The sequence below is a fragment of the Gavia stellata genome, chromosome 8 (assembly GCF_030936135.1).
Source record: "Gavia stellata isolate bGavSte3 chromosome 8, bGavSte3.hap2, whole genome shotgun sequence".
NCBI classification, from domain to species: Eukaryota; Metazoa; Chordata; class Aves; order Gaviiformes; family Gaviidae; genus Gavia; species Gavia stellata.
In genome coordinates, this window is record NC_082601.1 from 35646135 (window position 1) to 35660940 (window position 14806).

At 41.1% G+C, this 14806-nt stretch overlaps 2 protein-coding genes across 5 annotated transcripts; both read left to right on the forward strand.

Moving 5' to 3' along the window:
- Positions 1-134: 134 nt before the first annotated feature.
- Positions 135-7260, forward strand: ORMDL1 (ORMDL sphingolipid biosynthesis regulator 1). 3 transcript variants are annotated; one of them, XM_059820102.1, is made up of 4 exons: positions 135-158; positions 1630-1823; positions 4246-4397; positions 5910-7260. In XM_059820102.1, exons 2-4 carry the CDS (start codon positions 1650-1652, stop codon positions 6043-6045), a joined length of 462 nt encoding a protein of 153 aa, XP_059676085.1. In that variant the 5' UTR covers positions 135-158; positions 1630-1649; the 3' UTR covers positions 6046-7260. The 3 variants fall into 3 exon arrangements, with proteins under 3 accessions (XP_059676085.1, XP_059676083.1, XP_059676084.1); XM_059820100.1 differs by having other exon boundaries at positions 1643-1823; XM_059820101.1 differs by lacking the exon at positions 135-158 and adding an exon at positions 505-556.
- Positions 7261-7949: 689 nt separating this feature from the next.
- On the forward strand, positions 7950-13394 carry OSGEPL1 (O-sialoglycoprotein endopeptidase like 1). 2 transcript variants are annotated; one of them, XM_059820098.1, is made up of 9 exons: positions 7950-7973; positions 8426-8488; positions 8654-8892; positions 9539-9926; positions 10821-11025; positions 11109-11257; positions 11750-11880; positions 12030-12101; positions 13250-13394. In XM_059820098.1, the coding sequence occupies exons 3-9, from the start codon at positions 8681-8683 to the stop codon at positions 13341-13343; spliced, it is 1251 nt and encodes a 416-aa protein (XP_059676081.1). In that variant the 5' UTR covers positions 7950-7973; positions 8426-8488; positions 8654-8680; the 3' UTR covers positions 13344-13394. The 2 variants fall into 2 exon arrangements, with proteins under 2 accessions (XP_059676081.1, XP_059676082.1); XM_059820099.1 differs by lacking the exon at positions 12030-12101 and having other exon boundaries at positions 13250-13274.
- The last annotated feature ends 1412 nt before the right edge of the window (positions 13395-14806 follow it).

A 14806-nucleotide genomic window follows, 5' to 3' on the forward strand; every position in this document is an offset into this window, starting at 1 on the left:
GGTGCGGACGGCCCGGCCCCTCCCTTCGCCGGCGGCCCTGCCCACGGGGCGGCCGGCGGGTTCTACCTGCGGCCGGCGGCCGGCGCTCCGCTCCTGCTCCTCGGCGGCCGCGGCCACAAGGCGGCCGGCGACGCTTGGGCCGGCGGGTCTCCGGAAAGGTGGGGCCGCGCTCGGGAGGCGGAGGGTGGGCAGGCGGGCTGGGCCGCCGCTGCCGGCTGCGCGCCGGTGTTTGCCAGCAGGCCCCGGGGCGCCCGGCGGCTGCTGCCAGGCCCGGCCCTGAGGCGAGCGGCGGCGCCCGGCGGGCCGGGGCGGCGGAAGGGGGTCTGCGGGCACGGCGTCCCGCTTCTTCCGTGCGGCTGGGCTCCGGGCGGTGAGATCAGAGAGGGGGCACAGGGGTAGAGCGGACTGAGAGGAGGGGCCCATCTGGTTAGACGAGAGACGTGAGGGAAAAATAGGAAGAGGTGGTAGAGTATGTCAAGAGGCGCCTCTGGGTACTCGCTCGCCTGCGGTGCTGCATCCCAGGGAGGGAGGAACACCCTCACTTCACCGCTCTCGGGTAATGTGTTCCCTGCACGCGCACGTTTTGAAATACTTCGCAACAAGTATTGATTGCAATCAGCAGTGCCCGCTTCAGTTTGAGTGAGGTTCAGCACATCCGTTTCTGTTCTACAGCCTACTGTTGGTAGTGCAGAATACCTGGGTATTAACAGTGCTTTACGGCACTACGCAAGCATAAGAAACAAGCTTCCTACCAAGTGCAAGCTGTTTTTGCCGGTTAAACAATGCTTTTGTAGACTGGTTTAGAAGGAAGTGAAGAAGTCTCCATCCCAGTCCCATAAATGAATATAAATAGTCTTACAGATCACGTGACTATGAAGCATGCTATGAGGTTTTTTTAATTATCATTACACATTTTAATACAACAGGAGAGTGTGTCACCTCCAGTAAGTTCTGTCCATCTCCTGAAGAAATCAGCATTATGAAATTGATGAGTCTATCTCTGCTTATGTCTGTCACTTAGAAAACTTTTGAACCCATTGGCTAATTTCAGCCTGATTTGAAAGACAGAAATGTCTGCCTGAAAACTGACAGATGGGGAGAGGAGGAAAATCTGGGATCTGCACTCTGCTGCAAGAAAAGCAGGCGTAAATTAGTCCTTGTTCGTTCTTTCTAGCAGTAGGTGGCTGGGCAATTGGTATATGCAGAATTCTTCATTAGCTATTACAAGAATGAGAAACTGGAGGAAAATTGTCTGATATGGGCAGTGGAAAAGAACTGCGGATGTTGTCGTGGATGGAGAAAGGCATTTAGAGAACAAAAGTTACAAAGCTTGATTTCTTACAGGTTTGCAACTTCAACTTCTAACAGCACATCTTACCAATTTTTTAAAATGTCTCTTTTGTAGCAGACTTGTGGGTTTTATTTGTTTGGGCTTTTTAAAAAAAACAGTTATCAACAGCCCCTTTATACTGACTTCTCTATAAACCATACTTTGAAGAGCTTGAGGTACATGTTCGCTTGTGCACTGTGTTCCTTCCAGACCTGCTTATTTAAAACAGCCTTTTCCCAAATTCGAAAATTGCTTATGTTAAGTACTTCTCTATAACAGTAGTCTCAATCTTTGAACAGTTCTGTTTTATAGGTTAAAAATGAATGTAGGAGTTGCCCACAGCGAGGTAAATCCAAACACACGGGTGATGAACAGTCGTGGAATGTGGCTGACGTACGCGCTCGGAGTCGGCATGCTGCACATTGTCTTGCTCAGCATTCCTTTCTTTAGTGTCCCTGTCGCCTGGACTTTAACAAATGTGATTCATAACCTGGTAAGTACCCTCTCTTGTAACAAAATCTGAAAAGTTGTTCATATGTATATTTATTTTTAGTAGCAGGAGAAGAGAAGAATAGCCAGGCTGTATGGATAATGAAATCCAGCTAGCCAAAACACCACGCTTGGCTTATCCAATATTAAATGAGTTGGCTGGTTTTGGGAGGAGGAGTGATATGTGATCGCTTTGGGTTTAAGCACAAAAGATGGGAAACATTCCTTACGTATTCTATGTATTCTTTTAAAAGGCATTTAATTAAGCTAGAATCTTGCAAACATAAAATCATCATGCCAACTGACTTTTACAGTGTTTTGTGTATTATTAAGAGAGCTGTGCTGAATCCATAAAATATATTACAATTTTAACGCTTGGATATTATCTAGTAATGTTTCTACATAAACCTGTTAGTATCCCAAAATGTTTAATTTCAGCACTTCACCTGTTTCCTTGGTCAGAAACATTTGTCTTCTTTTTCTTCTTGCTTTGATTTCTGGTCAAGCCAGATAAATTTTAGCTCAGAATGACTTCAGCATAGAACTTTGTCACTACACACGGCATAAGAAAAATGCTATTTGAAAGCCTTGGGAAAAACTGGACTACCTTGACCCAGGCCCTGAAACCGTTTGTTATTCAGTGTATTGTGATTTGCATGATGACTTTTGTATGCAAAAGGATTTGGAAGATGAAGACCTTAAGAATTTTCTGCCTCCTCTCCCCAGGATGCTCTAATTTTGTTGTAATCATTTAAAATAATGCAAGCATGTATATTGGTCCTGCCAAGCTTGGAGAAAAGAGAGCCATAATCCAAATATTTGCATCGTACTTGAGGTTTGCTAACTCAGCTTTCTAAGATTAACAGCAAAGAAGTCTTGACAAAAAGGTAGCTTCCTCCTTATTTAGGAAAATGATAATTCACTTTAAAGGCTGAGGTTGGATAATATCCTCTAGAATTTCTTTTTTTTTAATTTGAGCTTTTTATTTTTGTAGTGATGTTTAAAACTAATAGTGGGCTTGTAAGCATCATTAGAGCATTTTGTACATTATCTTTGACAGCATCAGACATGCCTGACTTTGGAAGATGTTGGCAGAGACAAGTATTACTAAGTATTTCCCAAATGCCTTACCGAATTCATTGCAAGGACCTATAATGACAACAGGGATGAGAGCATGCACTCGCAAGTAGTTTTCTAGTGGAACACTAGAAGATGAATATAAACTGCACTTGTGGGTATTTCAGCATTTAAATGGCATTTTTTTGGAAACAAATCCTTGAATTGTTGACAAACAAAAAAATCTCGTATTTCCATTAATGGAAAACTCTTAGCTGGCCTTAAAAGCATTTTTGGTGGTCCTTTTTGCAAGTACCAGTGCGAAATAAAATGTGTAGTAAGCATTTGAATCTGTCCTAAAAGTGCCTTTTTGTTAAGTTATTAAAAATGAGATGCTGCAAACATCATGAATTGAAGCATTAATTAAGCAAATTAATTCTGTTAGGTTAATAGGTCTCTGGTCAGGGAGCTGTTCCAAAAAAAAGCGGAAGATGATGTAAGTGGCTTGCTCAACTTTCGCCTCCTTCATAAGAATTCAGTAGAAATGTGATTTTTCTATATAAACCTTTCTATAACAATTTCTGTATGTGCATAAGAAATGAATGCACCTGAAAGAAAGAAAATGGAAGTCTCTGATATTTTCTGATAGAGACTCCTCTTGCTTGGAGTTGGTGTGCTGTCTTTGATAGAAAACAAATGTTCGTCACCACTGGAAGAGGGTGGACTCCCCTGTCTGGTTGATCTTTGGGCCCAAATTGATCTTTCGGAACAGACCAGACACGGCATGCTCCCATCAAATAGAAACAACAGCAAAGAACGGCCCGGTGTGGTTAAGGAGAAGCAGCGAAGAGATGGACAGATGGTATTCAACAGATTGCTGGTAGTCAGCTTCTAAGTATTGGAAGCTACAGGGGGGCTGAGAAAGCTTTCAAAAGTTCTTGGAATATTGCCAATATTCGTAAATAGATTTTTTGCTTTGTGCAGACTCTACCTCATAATTCACTCAGCACTGTCTTAGGGAAGCGGTAATATAATTTGGCAGCCCTAAACTTGTTGCAGTGCTTGTTAAAATTCTGTTGATTTCATGCAATTTTTGCCATCTAATATAGAAGACAAGGCAGTGGATTGGATGTCACATAGACTGTGGCTTTAATTCTGACTGTGCCACTGACTGCACAACCTCGGGCAAATGACTTCTTGTCTCTTCCTTCCTCTGCTATAATTTGTCATTACAGGCTAGCAGCTCTTCTGGGTGAGAATTCATTTACTCTCTTTTTTTTTTTTTTAACAATGCATTGAACAATGTAACAATTATATATAAAAAAAATACAGCTAAAAGTGCCACTGTATTCACTTTTTGTTTCCCCCAGGGAATGTATGTGTTTTTGCACGCAGTAAAGGGAACTCCTTTTGAAACACCCGACCAGGGAAAAGCTAGGCTACTAACACACTGGGAACAACTGGATTATGGAGTACAATTCACATCTTCAAGAAAATTCTTCACAATCTCTCCTATAATTCTGTGAGTTCAAAACCGTGTTATGGATTAATTGAATCATAAAACTTTGATTTCAAAAGCTGCAGCCAAACGAGTTGCAATTTACATTCTAAAAGCATTTTCTCTCTTTTTTTGCTTGTTTGTTTGTTTCTACATCACAGAGGTGAGGAGTACATGTTTACAGGCCATACAATCAACAGTCTTTCTTCCTGCAGCTTTCAACACTCTGATTCACACACTGAAGTTGAAGTTTGTAAACAGTTATTAATGGGGCAGGTTTCAAAGATTAGAAACGTTATGAGGAAAACTTACTGTTGACTCTTGAAGTTCTTTAAGAGATTGTGAAGACATAAGTATTGAAAATCTAAACTAAACATGGACATGACAGCAGTTATTAACCATTTTGTGACTTGTGAGTTACAAGGAGTTGTGGTAGTCATCACTGAATGGGGTCCAGGATTTTGCATGTCGGTTTTGCTTTGTATGGATTGTCTTCTGTTTACATTAGTTATGTAAATAGATGAGAAATTCTACACCGCCTCTCTCTGTTGACAAAAGTATGGTTGTGCAACTAAAGGAAATTGGATATGTATTCAATATCCAACTCTAAAAAGTCTTTCTTTTTTTCCCTTAAGGAAGTTGTCTGCTTGCATGGCAGTGTTGGGGGGGGGGGACAGGGAAGGTCTTGCATTATGTTTAGAAAGTTGGTTCACAATGGATAAAAACTGAAAGAGTATCTGCACCCCCTCAAAAAAATCCTCTCTTTCTTCAAAGATAGCTTCCCACTTTCCAGTGGGAATTTTGTATTCGTAACACTTGCCTTTGGTTCTTTTCATGCACTAATAATGCATAAGTAGCCAAACAAACATCTCTGTTTTTCTGGGAAAAAAACAAAAGCCCAGCAATCTGATAGCCTCATTTCTGTGACTACTTTTTGCAAAGAAAGAGATGAAATTATTGGCTCAAAGATTAAAGAAGAAGTTGGTAGTGAATTGGATTTTCTGAGGCACATTTCCTTATTCTTTCAGTTGAACAGGTTGTGGACCAGCTTAAAAGAAAAATGTGCTGGGAACATCTGCCAGATGGGAAACATTTTAAAATCACGCCAATCACAGATGTGCTCAGCATAAATGATTTTTGCACTGAAAAATGTCAAATGCTTTGTCACTGAGCTTGCTACCGTAGCAGAACTGCGAGTATTTTGTTTAACAGATCTTAGACCATTTAAAACCTGTGTCACAAATCAGGCTTCTAACTGCAGAAGTCAGAGACTCCAGCTTGGGTGGGGAGAAATGCTGGAGGAAAATACTAGCCAAGAGTTGTTTTTTAGCACCTTGAGAAATATAGGAAGAAGAGACTTAGTCCATAATTTTGCTGTAGATATTCTAGGATCTCAGGTGAGATTTGATACAGGAATAGATCGGTTGTTAATCAGTAAAATATGGATGGTTACTAAAGCACTTTTTTCAACTATGCTTTGTTTATATTTTTAGACAAGGGCGTTATCAGCTAAGCTTGCTCCCTTTTCTCCTGCAGGTACTTCTTGGCGAGTTTCTACACAAAGTATGATCCAACACACTTCATCCTCAACACAACTTCTCTCCTGACCGTGCTTATCCCCAAGCTGCCACAGTTGCATGGCGTTCGAATCTTTGGCATCAATAAATATTAAGCAGAAGGTTTGACCCTGACTGCCCCTGACATGGCTGCTGGTGCTCCCCAGGTGAAGGAAACGAGTAGTCTGCTGTGCCCTGTAGCTAATCGTATTCAATGAGAGATGCTTTTACATCTGAGATGCAATTCCTACTTCCTGCAGCATTGTCTGGGATGAAAGTTGAGTTTTTAAGAAGATACCTTCAAATACTTAAATGTGAATCGGAAACCTCTAGAAGAAAGATTTCCATGAAGAACTGGGCAGGCCCAGCTCTAAAGCGTAATCACCACTAAGACTGTACGTATGCCTGGCTGATGCAAGTGACTTGTAAGGAAGGTGCAAGTTAACAGTTGAAATGGAGAGTAATGTTTCACAACTACCCAGCCAACCATAACGCATATGATAACTTCACACGTAAATCCAGGACCTTCAGTGCCAAGGGCTGGTGAGGCCGCATTCTTAGATTAAGTGAAAGTAGCTAGTTTCTGCTGTATGGATTGTAGGTGGTTGTGCTTGTTATTGCATTGTAAAAGTTTGTCTCACAGTAAATTCTGTGACAGCTAGCATAAACTGATGGTGTAATTCATGCCTTATCTGTCCTTGTGATTTTTCTTTGTCACAAAGACTGAAGAAAGTCCTTAACTGTCAGCTCAGGGGATTTCTACATCAACTTGATAGCTCAGTTTATGTATGCTTTTACAAGTGGCTACTGTTGTGGTTTTTTCATGTTGCTTACCAGGATACTGACTTTTCCATGTGTAAATGGGACATCCTGAAAAATTGAGATTTCTTTCAAGGTGTGGATTTTTGATGATTTTCTCTGATACTTGACTGGTGGGTTATTTTTCAGTAGTTGAGAGGCCTGTAATAGTGGGGGAAAGGGTTGCTGCTGTTGTAGAAGCAGCAGCTCCATTATAGAGCAACAGTGTCAGAACACGTACGAGAAACTCTGTGTAGGTCATAAGTTAGAATAGAAGATGAACTAGAAGTAGGCGAATAGGGAACGCACCTGGACTAACTGTATGCTTTTGCAGAGAAAGGTATAGATAATTTGCATGTCTTGGAAATGTGGAGGAATGCTGTGTTTTAGGGGTACCGTGTGGTATGGAGTAACCTTGTATACAATCAACTCTGGAACTGGAGTAAACGAGGTACATCTAGAGCTCTGAGCACTTACTTCTCTATCTTGGAAAAAGGATGAATTTTGAAGTCTGCTGTATGTCTGCCAGCCAAAACCAGCTCAGATTTAACAGAAGACTCCATTTAAGACTTGATTTACATTTTGGTTGCAGTGACAGCCAGTGAACTGGAAAAAAATTTAAAAAGAAAAAAAAAAAAGAAAAGCCCACAGTGGCATACTTCTTTTCTTGCTAAGAGAATTTTCTGGCTATTTACTTTATCGATAAAGATGCTGTTTTTAAAAAAAAAGGAAAGAAAAAGGTGATGAGTTGCACATTTTTTTTTAGCAATTGGAAGTAATTTAATTCTTTGCGTTCTTTGTGCAAAAAGTTGTAACTGGCTGATCTTTACATAACGACCATCACAAGGCTGTGCTAGCCCTGTGAAAATCACCCTTCTGCGTACCAGGACTGTCAGACACGGACCGAGTTTATCGAGACAGAGCGGTGGTGACGCGCGTTGGGTCGTGCCGGGACCCCCGGTACCGGGGCAGGCATGCCTTGGGGCGGTTGTACAAAGCTCTCGACGTGCGGAATTAAAATCACTTGCCCGCGGACGGCTGCCTTTTCATTTCGGCCTTCCAGGGAGGCAGGAGCGCAGCGCCTACCGCCGCCGGCCGCGGGGGCAGCCGGGCCGCTCGCCCCGCTCCCCGCCCGGGGGCCGGCCCCGGGGGAGCCGCGCCCCGTGACCCGCCGGGGGGCGGGAGAGGGCCGCTGCCTGGCCCAGGCCGGCGCGGTGCGCGGCGGCGGTGCCTCCTGCCTGCGCGGGTGGGCGGCGGGGCGGGCGCCTCTGCGCTGCCCGGGCGGGGGCGGGCCGTGTGGCGCTGCGGGGCGGAAGCGTGCCGCTGGGAGAAGGGGAGGGCGAGGGGCGTGAGGCGGCGGTGGCAGGCGATGCGGGGCTACGGCGGCGGAGCGCGGGCACGACCGTGGGGGCAGCCGAGGAGGCGCCGCGGTGGGGCCGGGCGGCGGGTGCGGCCCTGGCGCAGCGCAGGGCCGGAGCCGGGGCGCACCTTCCGCCTTTCCCCGCCGCCCGGCGGGAGGCGGTGGCCTCGGCCCCTTGGGCGTGGCGGTACGCCTTTGACGACGGAACTGCCAAGGGGGAGCCGTGAGACGAATCTGGTGGCAGCTGGGGGTCGGACAGCGCGCTGGGGGCAGCCGAGGGCTAACGCACGCCGCGGTTCTGCTGCGGGTCACCGGGTTGCTTTGTGTCCCTCCCTTAGGACTGCGGGAAGCGCCATACGCCGCAAGCGTGGGCCAGGAGCTCTCTGGGAAGCGCCATTAAGGTAAAACAAAGACATTAGCTGCCACCTCTTAAATGATTCTTTTCCTTAGGGTCTTAAAAATCCTGCGTGAACATTCGTAACTTTAATACCGCCTCTGCAGAACATCAAACAGAGCACACGCTTGCAAACCCTCCAGTAACAGTAAACTGTACGGTTCTTTTCTAGGTGTAACTCCCAGATAGATTTTAAACGATGAACAGCGTTGCCAAAAGCCTTTTGAAATCGGTCAAACCCATCCGAGCTGCCTGGCTGAGAAGCAGCTCTGCTCACTCTGCAGAACGGCACCTTCGGAAGCTCGTTCTGGGCATAGAGACGAGCTGCGATGACACCGGCGCTGCTGTGGTGGACGATGCCGGCAATGTTCTGGGAGAAGCGCTGCACTGTCAGAAGGAAGTCCATTTACAGTGAGAATATACTTCTCTCGGGGCTTTTGCCTTAATAATGATTTTATTGTTATTCTTACTTGTAATATCATCCGTATAAAAGTCTTCTCCAGAAGACTCAGCGAGAAGTGGGTAGGTGTAAAGACCTGTCTCTTGGGCCACACCACATTCTGTTTGAGGTGTTACTAAGGGTGAGGAGAGAAATATCGTGCATTTAACAAGTTTCCTCCGGTATTTAATTTCAAAAAGAGACAGATTACTTACCTAGCTTGAATTAAAGATGAAATCATTATTACTGTTAAAACCACCAAATGTCTTAAATCTTTTAAAGGAAAATTAATCAAATACAGGCGTTGGTGGCCAAGTACATGAACTGACAAGTGAGGGGTTGTGAGTATTAAGTTACAGACATTGTTTTGGAACAGTGTCGCGATACATTTAAGAGTATGTGTACCAAAAAAGGGCAAGTTACATCCTTTTCTGACCTCCCAGCGATAATTACGCTCTCTTCAGTGCATAGATCCCCTTTACACTAAACAAGGCATTTGAGAATGTACTAAGGAAATGGGCGGGATATGGTAAGGTTAAGAGGCATTTAAAAGCTATTTTATATGCCATTCTATCTGTTAGGAAATACAAATGTATTGTAATTCTTGGCTTTTACTAGAACAGGTGGAATAATTCCTGTGGTGGCACAGCAACTTCACAGAGAAAACATCGAGCAAGTAGTAAAAGAGGCGCTTAACGTCAGTGAAGTTTCTGTACGTGAACTTGCAGCTATTGCGACGACAGTAAAGCCAGGACTTGCGCTGAGCCTTGAAGTGGGGCTGCAGTACAGCCTGAGCTTGGTGAACAGGTACCAGAAGCCGTTCATACCCATCCATCACATGGAGGCGCACGCGCTGACCATCAGACTGACACACCACGTGGAATTTCCCTTCTTGGTTCTTTTACTCTCTGGAGGCCACTGCATCTTGGCAGTAGTACAAGGAGTTTCAGATTTCCTTCTGCTTGGACAGACCATAGATATAGCACCGGGTGACATGCTGGATAAGGTAGTATTTCCTCACATAAGTGAATCTAGGTGGTTTTTATTGTAGTTATACTATATAACGGTAGTATTATCATCAGCCTGAGGACAGTAAATACAGTGCAATATGAGCTTTACTTAACTTTTTTTTTTGTATTTTGAAATACCATAGATTGAAGACACAAGAGGCTGATAAAAATCTGCGTAGCATCAGTTGTAACGTATGTAAATTAATTATATTTTTAGCAAGTAGACAACATAACCAAAACTGGTGTTGGAGGTTTCATTGACACCCGTTGTACAAACGAGTTGTGTGACTTTGAGAAGACTGATAGCGGTATTTTAAAGGATGCTGTCAGGTTTAAAACAATACATACTAAAACATTTCTTACCGTTTCTTTTGTAGAGTTTGAAAAGCCTGGTTTGGCTTTCAGAATCTAAGTTTTCTGGGTCACTGAGTACAACCTGTGAAATTGATCACTTACAGTTTTGTTCTCAAACACAAGCAGAGTTTTTAAACAGTATTTGTGTGTATTAACTAAAAAAAAGTGGGGGAGCGAGTGGGGTCAGAAGGGGGATTATTGAAAGCTGAAACCAACTTTGTTCCTGTTTATCTGGTAATACAGTATGGCAGTCCGTGTGTGTTTCCTATAGCATAAAAATTGGGTAATTAGTGTTTCCTGCAAAATTTGTTGGTCCTCGTGTTTGCCCACATTGTTCTAGAATTGCATTTCTAATTACTCCAGATAAAAAAAATCCAGCCAGCATATGTCTTGTCCTTATTGTGCCCTGTTCGTAATTTCACATTGGATTGTGAAATTTTACAATGTGTCTAATTTTACTCCATGGACTACAATGCAGTTACCGGAGGAATTAATTTGGCTCTCTATTCCAAGTCTGTTGTTTATTATCTCTTTAGGTAGCAAGAAGACTCTCTTTAAGAAAGCACCCAGAGTGCCACAGCATGGCTGGGGGGAAAGCGATAGAGCACTTGGCTCAAACTGGAAACCGGCAACAGCACACGTTCAGACTTCCCATGCAACAGTATCGTAACTGTGATTTTTCTTTTTCTGGACTTCAGAACCTTGTCAATAAAGCCATAATACAAAAAGAAAAAGAAGAAGGTATTTTTAAACAAAGTCAGATATAAGCCATGTTTTTGATGACCTGTACTCAGGAAAACACATTTGATCATACATTTTTATAGGTATTCAAGAAGGTGAGATCCTATCCTGTGTTAAGGATATTGCTGCTGCTGTGCAGCATGCAGTGGCTGTTCATATTATCCAGCGGACATACCGAGCCATGCTGTTCTGCATAAAAAATAGCATATTATCATCAAAAAATGCAACTTTGGTGGGTATTCATTTTTGTTTTCCTTTTTATATTTGACTGTATAACATCATTTGAAGATGCCCTTGTTGTACTTTATCCCTTGACAGGTGAGAAAGATGTCTGTATGTATTACATTGTTCAAATACCAGGGTTAAAGTAATAGTCATATAAATATTTACAATAAAGTCTTTCACAGTTTGGTTTTAAGATAGAAAGAGATTTTCTTACCATCTAATCTGACCTTCCATAACAATTTAGGCCACGTAATTTGACCTAGTGCTCCCCAATACTTCACAGCTGTTCTAGTTACAACATGCTTTTATTCAGGCATCTTTTAACATAATAAGCTCACTTACCATACTCTTTTCTGATACGTTTTATTCTTCAAATGTGTTATTTCTTGATGTCTTCAGAACTTCATCTGATAACCTTTTTGTAAATAGGATGTTAGTTGAGTGTCACCCATCAGTACTTTTGAGTTAATGCCTTTTTTCTTTTGGAAACTGCTGTCAGGTTGTATCAGGAGGAGTTGCAAGTAATCAGTATATCCGAAAAGGTCTACAGACTTTGGCAGATGCAAATGATTTTGCTTTTCTGTGTCCTCCTCCAAGACTGTGCACTGATAATGGTGTTATGATTGCATGGTAAGAGTTGTTTCTCTCTGCATGTGTTTCTATAATGTTCTGTAAAAGTTGGCATCTGAGTCAAGAACATCAATCATGGTGACTGAACCATAATACACCTATTCAGATAGTTGTGATGTACATTTTTACATAATTGCTTTCTTGCTTAGGAATGGCATTGAAAGGTTACGTGCAGGACTTGGTGTTTTACATAGTACTGACGGCATCCGGTATGAACCAAAGTAAGTGACTCAATTCAGTCACAGTCTGTTTCTTCACTTATTCACTATGGTCACTGACAGGGGAAGGAGGTGTAGACCAAAAAGAGGAGCAGAAACTAATGAGGAATATCTTTGCAGTGCATACAAGCTTTAAAAGTTAGCAACACTTCCTTTTCAATGTAGTTGTGAAATACAAATGATTGTGTCTGGCATTTATGTTTGTTTTGGCTCAGAAACTTAAATTACCATACATGATATGTATGTATACATACATATGTATACAGTTCTGTGTATTTTCCTATTACCATTGTGGTATGGGAAAACAGGAGCAAGTTAAGGTGTAATACACTCTCCCTAGCTTCTAAGTCACTGTAGACATAAATCAAAATGCTCCAAGTCAAAATGTCTGTTCATAATGAGCAATCAATTTAAAAAAAGAATTTGACTGTAACATCAGATAATACTGGTTTTTTTACTGATGATACTTTTTATTTTTACTGATAACACTGGGGTTTTTAAATGACTTGTTAGGTAAGACTTGTTCTATGGATTTAAGTAGATCCTAGGCTTAAGGCCAAACAAAATTCTAGTATTTCTGGTCTTAAACTTGACATTTTTTTCAGGTTTTTCCCCCTTCCATTTCCAGGAAAACAGACTTGGAAGGTCTCAGGACAAAAAAAAAATAATTGTTTTATAATTTTCACATGAAAAATGATAAAATACTCTTCAAAAAACAACTTGCTTTATGTATCTCAGTGAATAAAATACTAAGTTTTATTTGCTGTAGACTATACATTCCTTAAGATTATCACAGATACCTGTGAATCTCTAGTGTGTCTTGCATTTATCAGTGAGATGTAAAATTAATTATCAACTAAAAATCAGAATCTAATAAAACAATGTCCCCAAAAGATGGCTTTGAAATCACAACTGTGTTTCCTGAGTTTGGAATGGCTACAAATGCAAACGTTTCCTCACTGTAAAGATGTTTCTAGGTGCAGCTTCAGCTAGACCATTTTAATGGCCACACAGTCTTACAGTGCAGGGAATCTGCAAAAATACTGGGACTCCATGCTCATTGTAAAAAAGGTTTGTGAATCTGCACATCCGTGTGATACCGCAGTAATGTTATTTATTTTTAACAAAGACATCACTTTATTATTTTCTAGAGCTCCCCTTGGAATTGATATTTCAAAAAGAGTTGAAGAAGATTCTATCAAGGTGCCAAAACTAAAAAAGAAGATACAATGGTTTGCATCTTAAAAAGTAACTTAGTGAAGTAAATGCAACTATAAATTGTTCAATAAAAACTGTTTCAATGCTGTTACATTTACTGATCGTACTTGGTTTACAAGTGTCAAAAGTGACCTGTCAGAGATAAATGCTGTGTGGGATCACCAAAATGATTCCAGTTACTGTTCCACAAATGTCTAAGAGTTCTAGGAATTAATAACAAAAGAAATTGAAAGTGCACTTTCTAATAATTATAAACTCACAGAAATGAAAATATCTCCATTGTTTACACTTTATAACTTCTTACAAGGTTTATATAATATATACCATATCATAATTTAACAATATAAAATTCATATAAGGTTTATAATTTACAGTTTCAGTTAAGTAACATTATGGCAAATTAAACCCATCTCTAATGGGAAGCATCCCTCAGGGAATAGTTTATACCTTCTCAGGTGAACGTGGTTTGATCATTCTTCAGACTGCTGTTGTGCCATCCAGAAATGCCACCTAAAGGCTATGCTTTTTTTAGGGCAACGTTGTCCTTATGATTAAGGTATCTTGTGCCAGCTTGTACGCTCAGTATTAGCAGCAAATATTCTTACAGCATACTCATTTGAGAAATAAGTACTGAATTCTGTATTAGGCTGATCTGTAAGAACTACTTAGATAACCAAGCAACAACATAGTCTAGACAAACCTATTAACTCCTGGAGCAAGCAGGTTTTTTTCCTTATCGCTGATGCTAATTTTAACCAAGTACAGTATTCTCTCATACTTTATTAGCTGTAAAGACATGCACATGCATACATTACCAGACAGACAGCAAACTAGAATCATGTTCTTTAATGAAATATCCTTTACTGACCAAGTATGAACATCAAACTCGGTTCCCTCATGGACATAAAAATACTCATTCTGTGCATATTGAAAATGTTGACATTTGAAATTTGGTCCAAAAAACCCAAACCAACCACAGCAACGAAACAGTGGCAGTTCTCTTTCAGTTTTAACTCCACAAGATACAAAAAGAGATGTAGTTTTTTTTTTTTCTTTTTTAGAAGTAGCAATATAACAGCTTAAAACACTAAAGTTATTTTAGTATTTAATATATAAAAGTTATAAATATATTATCATTTAAACATACAAAAATATAAAAGATATGATATCTAGAAGATATAAAAATACCAATGTCAAATTTGAATTTAAAAAATCAGTGAATTTATAGTTTTCTTACTAGAATATGGCTGAAGACATTTACTTACATTTTAGATTTCCATCTTTTTAAACCCCAGTAAAAATGGAATCAGAGCTCATTAACTTGAGGGTACTCTATATTCCTGCAGAGAGCTATGATTTTTTCAATTGTTTCTTCAGAAGCTTTTGCTGCAGTCTGATATGTTATTGTATCTTAATAGGCCTCTGTTGATCTTTCTTACCACATTGGTGAACCTATTTACTACATCAGACCTAAATACTTCTTCATGTAG

Coding starts and splice junctions, on each gene's coding strand:
- ORMDL1 (XM_059820102.1), top strand. CDS start 1,650: ATGAATGTAGGAGTTGCCCACAGCGAGGTAAATCCAAACACACGGGTG. Junction 1,824..4,245: donor CAAATGTGATTCATAACCTG/GTAAGTACCCTC, acceptor TGTTTCCCCCAG/GGAATGTATGTGTTTTTGCA. Junction 4,398..5,909: donor ACAATCTCTCCTATAATTCT/GTGAGTTCAAAA, acceptor TTTCTCCTGCAG/GTACTTCTTGGCGAGTTTCT.
- OSGEPL1 (XM_059820098.1), top strand. CDS start 8,681: ATGAACAGCGTTGCCAAAAGCCTTTTGAAATCGGTCAAACCCATCCGA. Junction 9,927..10,820: donor CGGGTGACATGCTGGATAAG/GTAGTATTTCCT, acceptor TTATCTCTTTAG/GTAGCAAGAAGACTCTCTTT. Junction 11,881..12,029: donor AATGGTGTTATGATTGCATG/GTAAGAGTTGTT, acceptor TTTCTTGCTTAG/GAATGGCATTGAAAGGTTAC.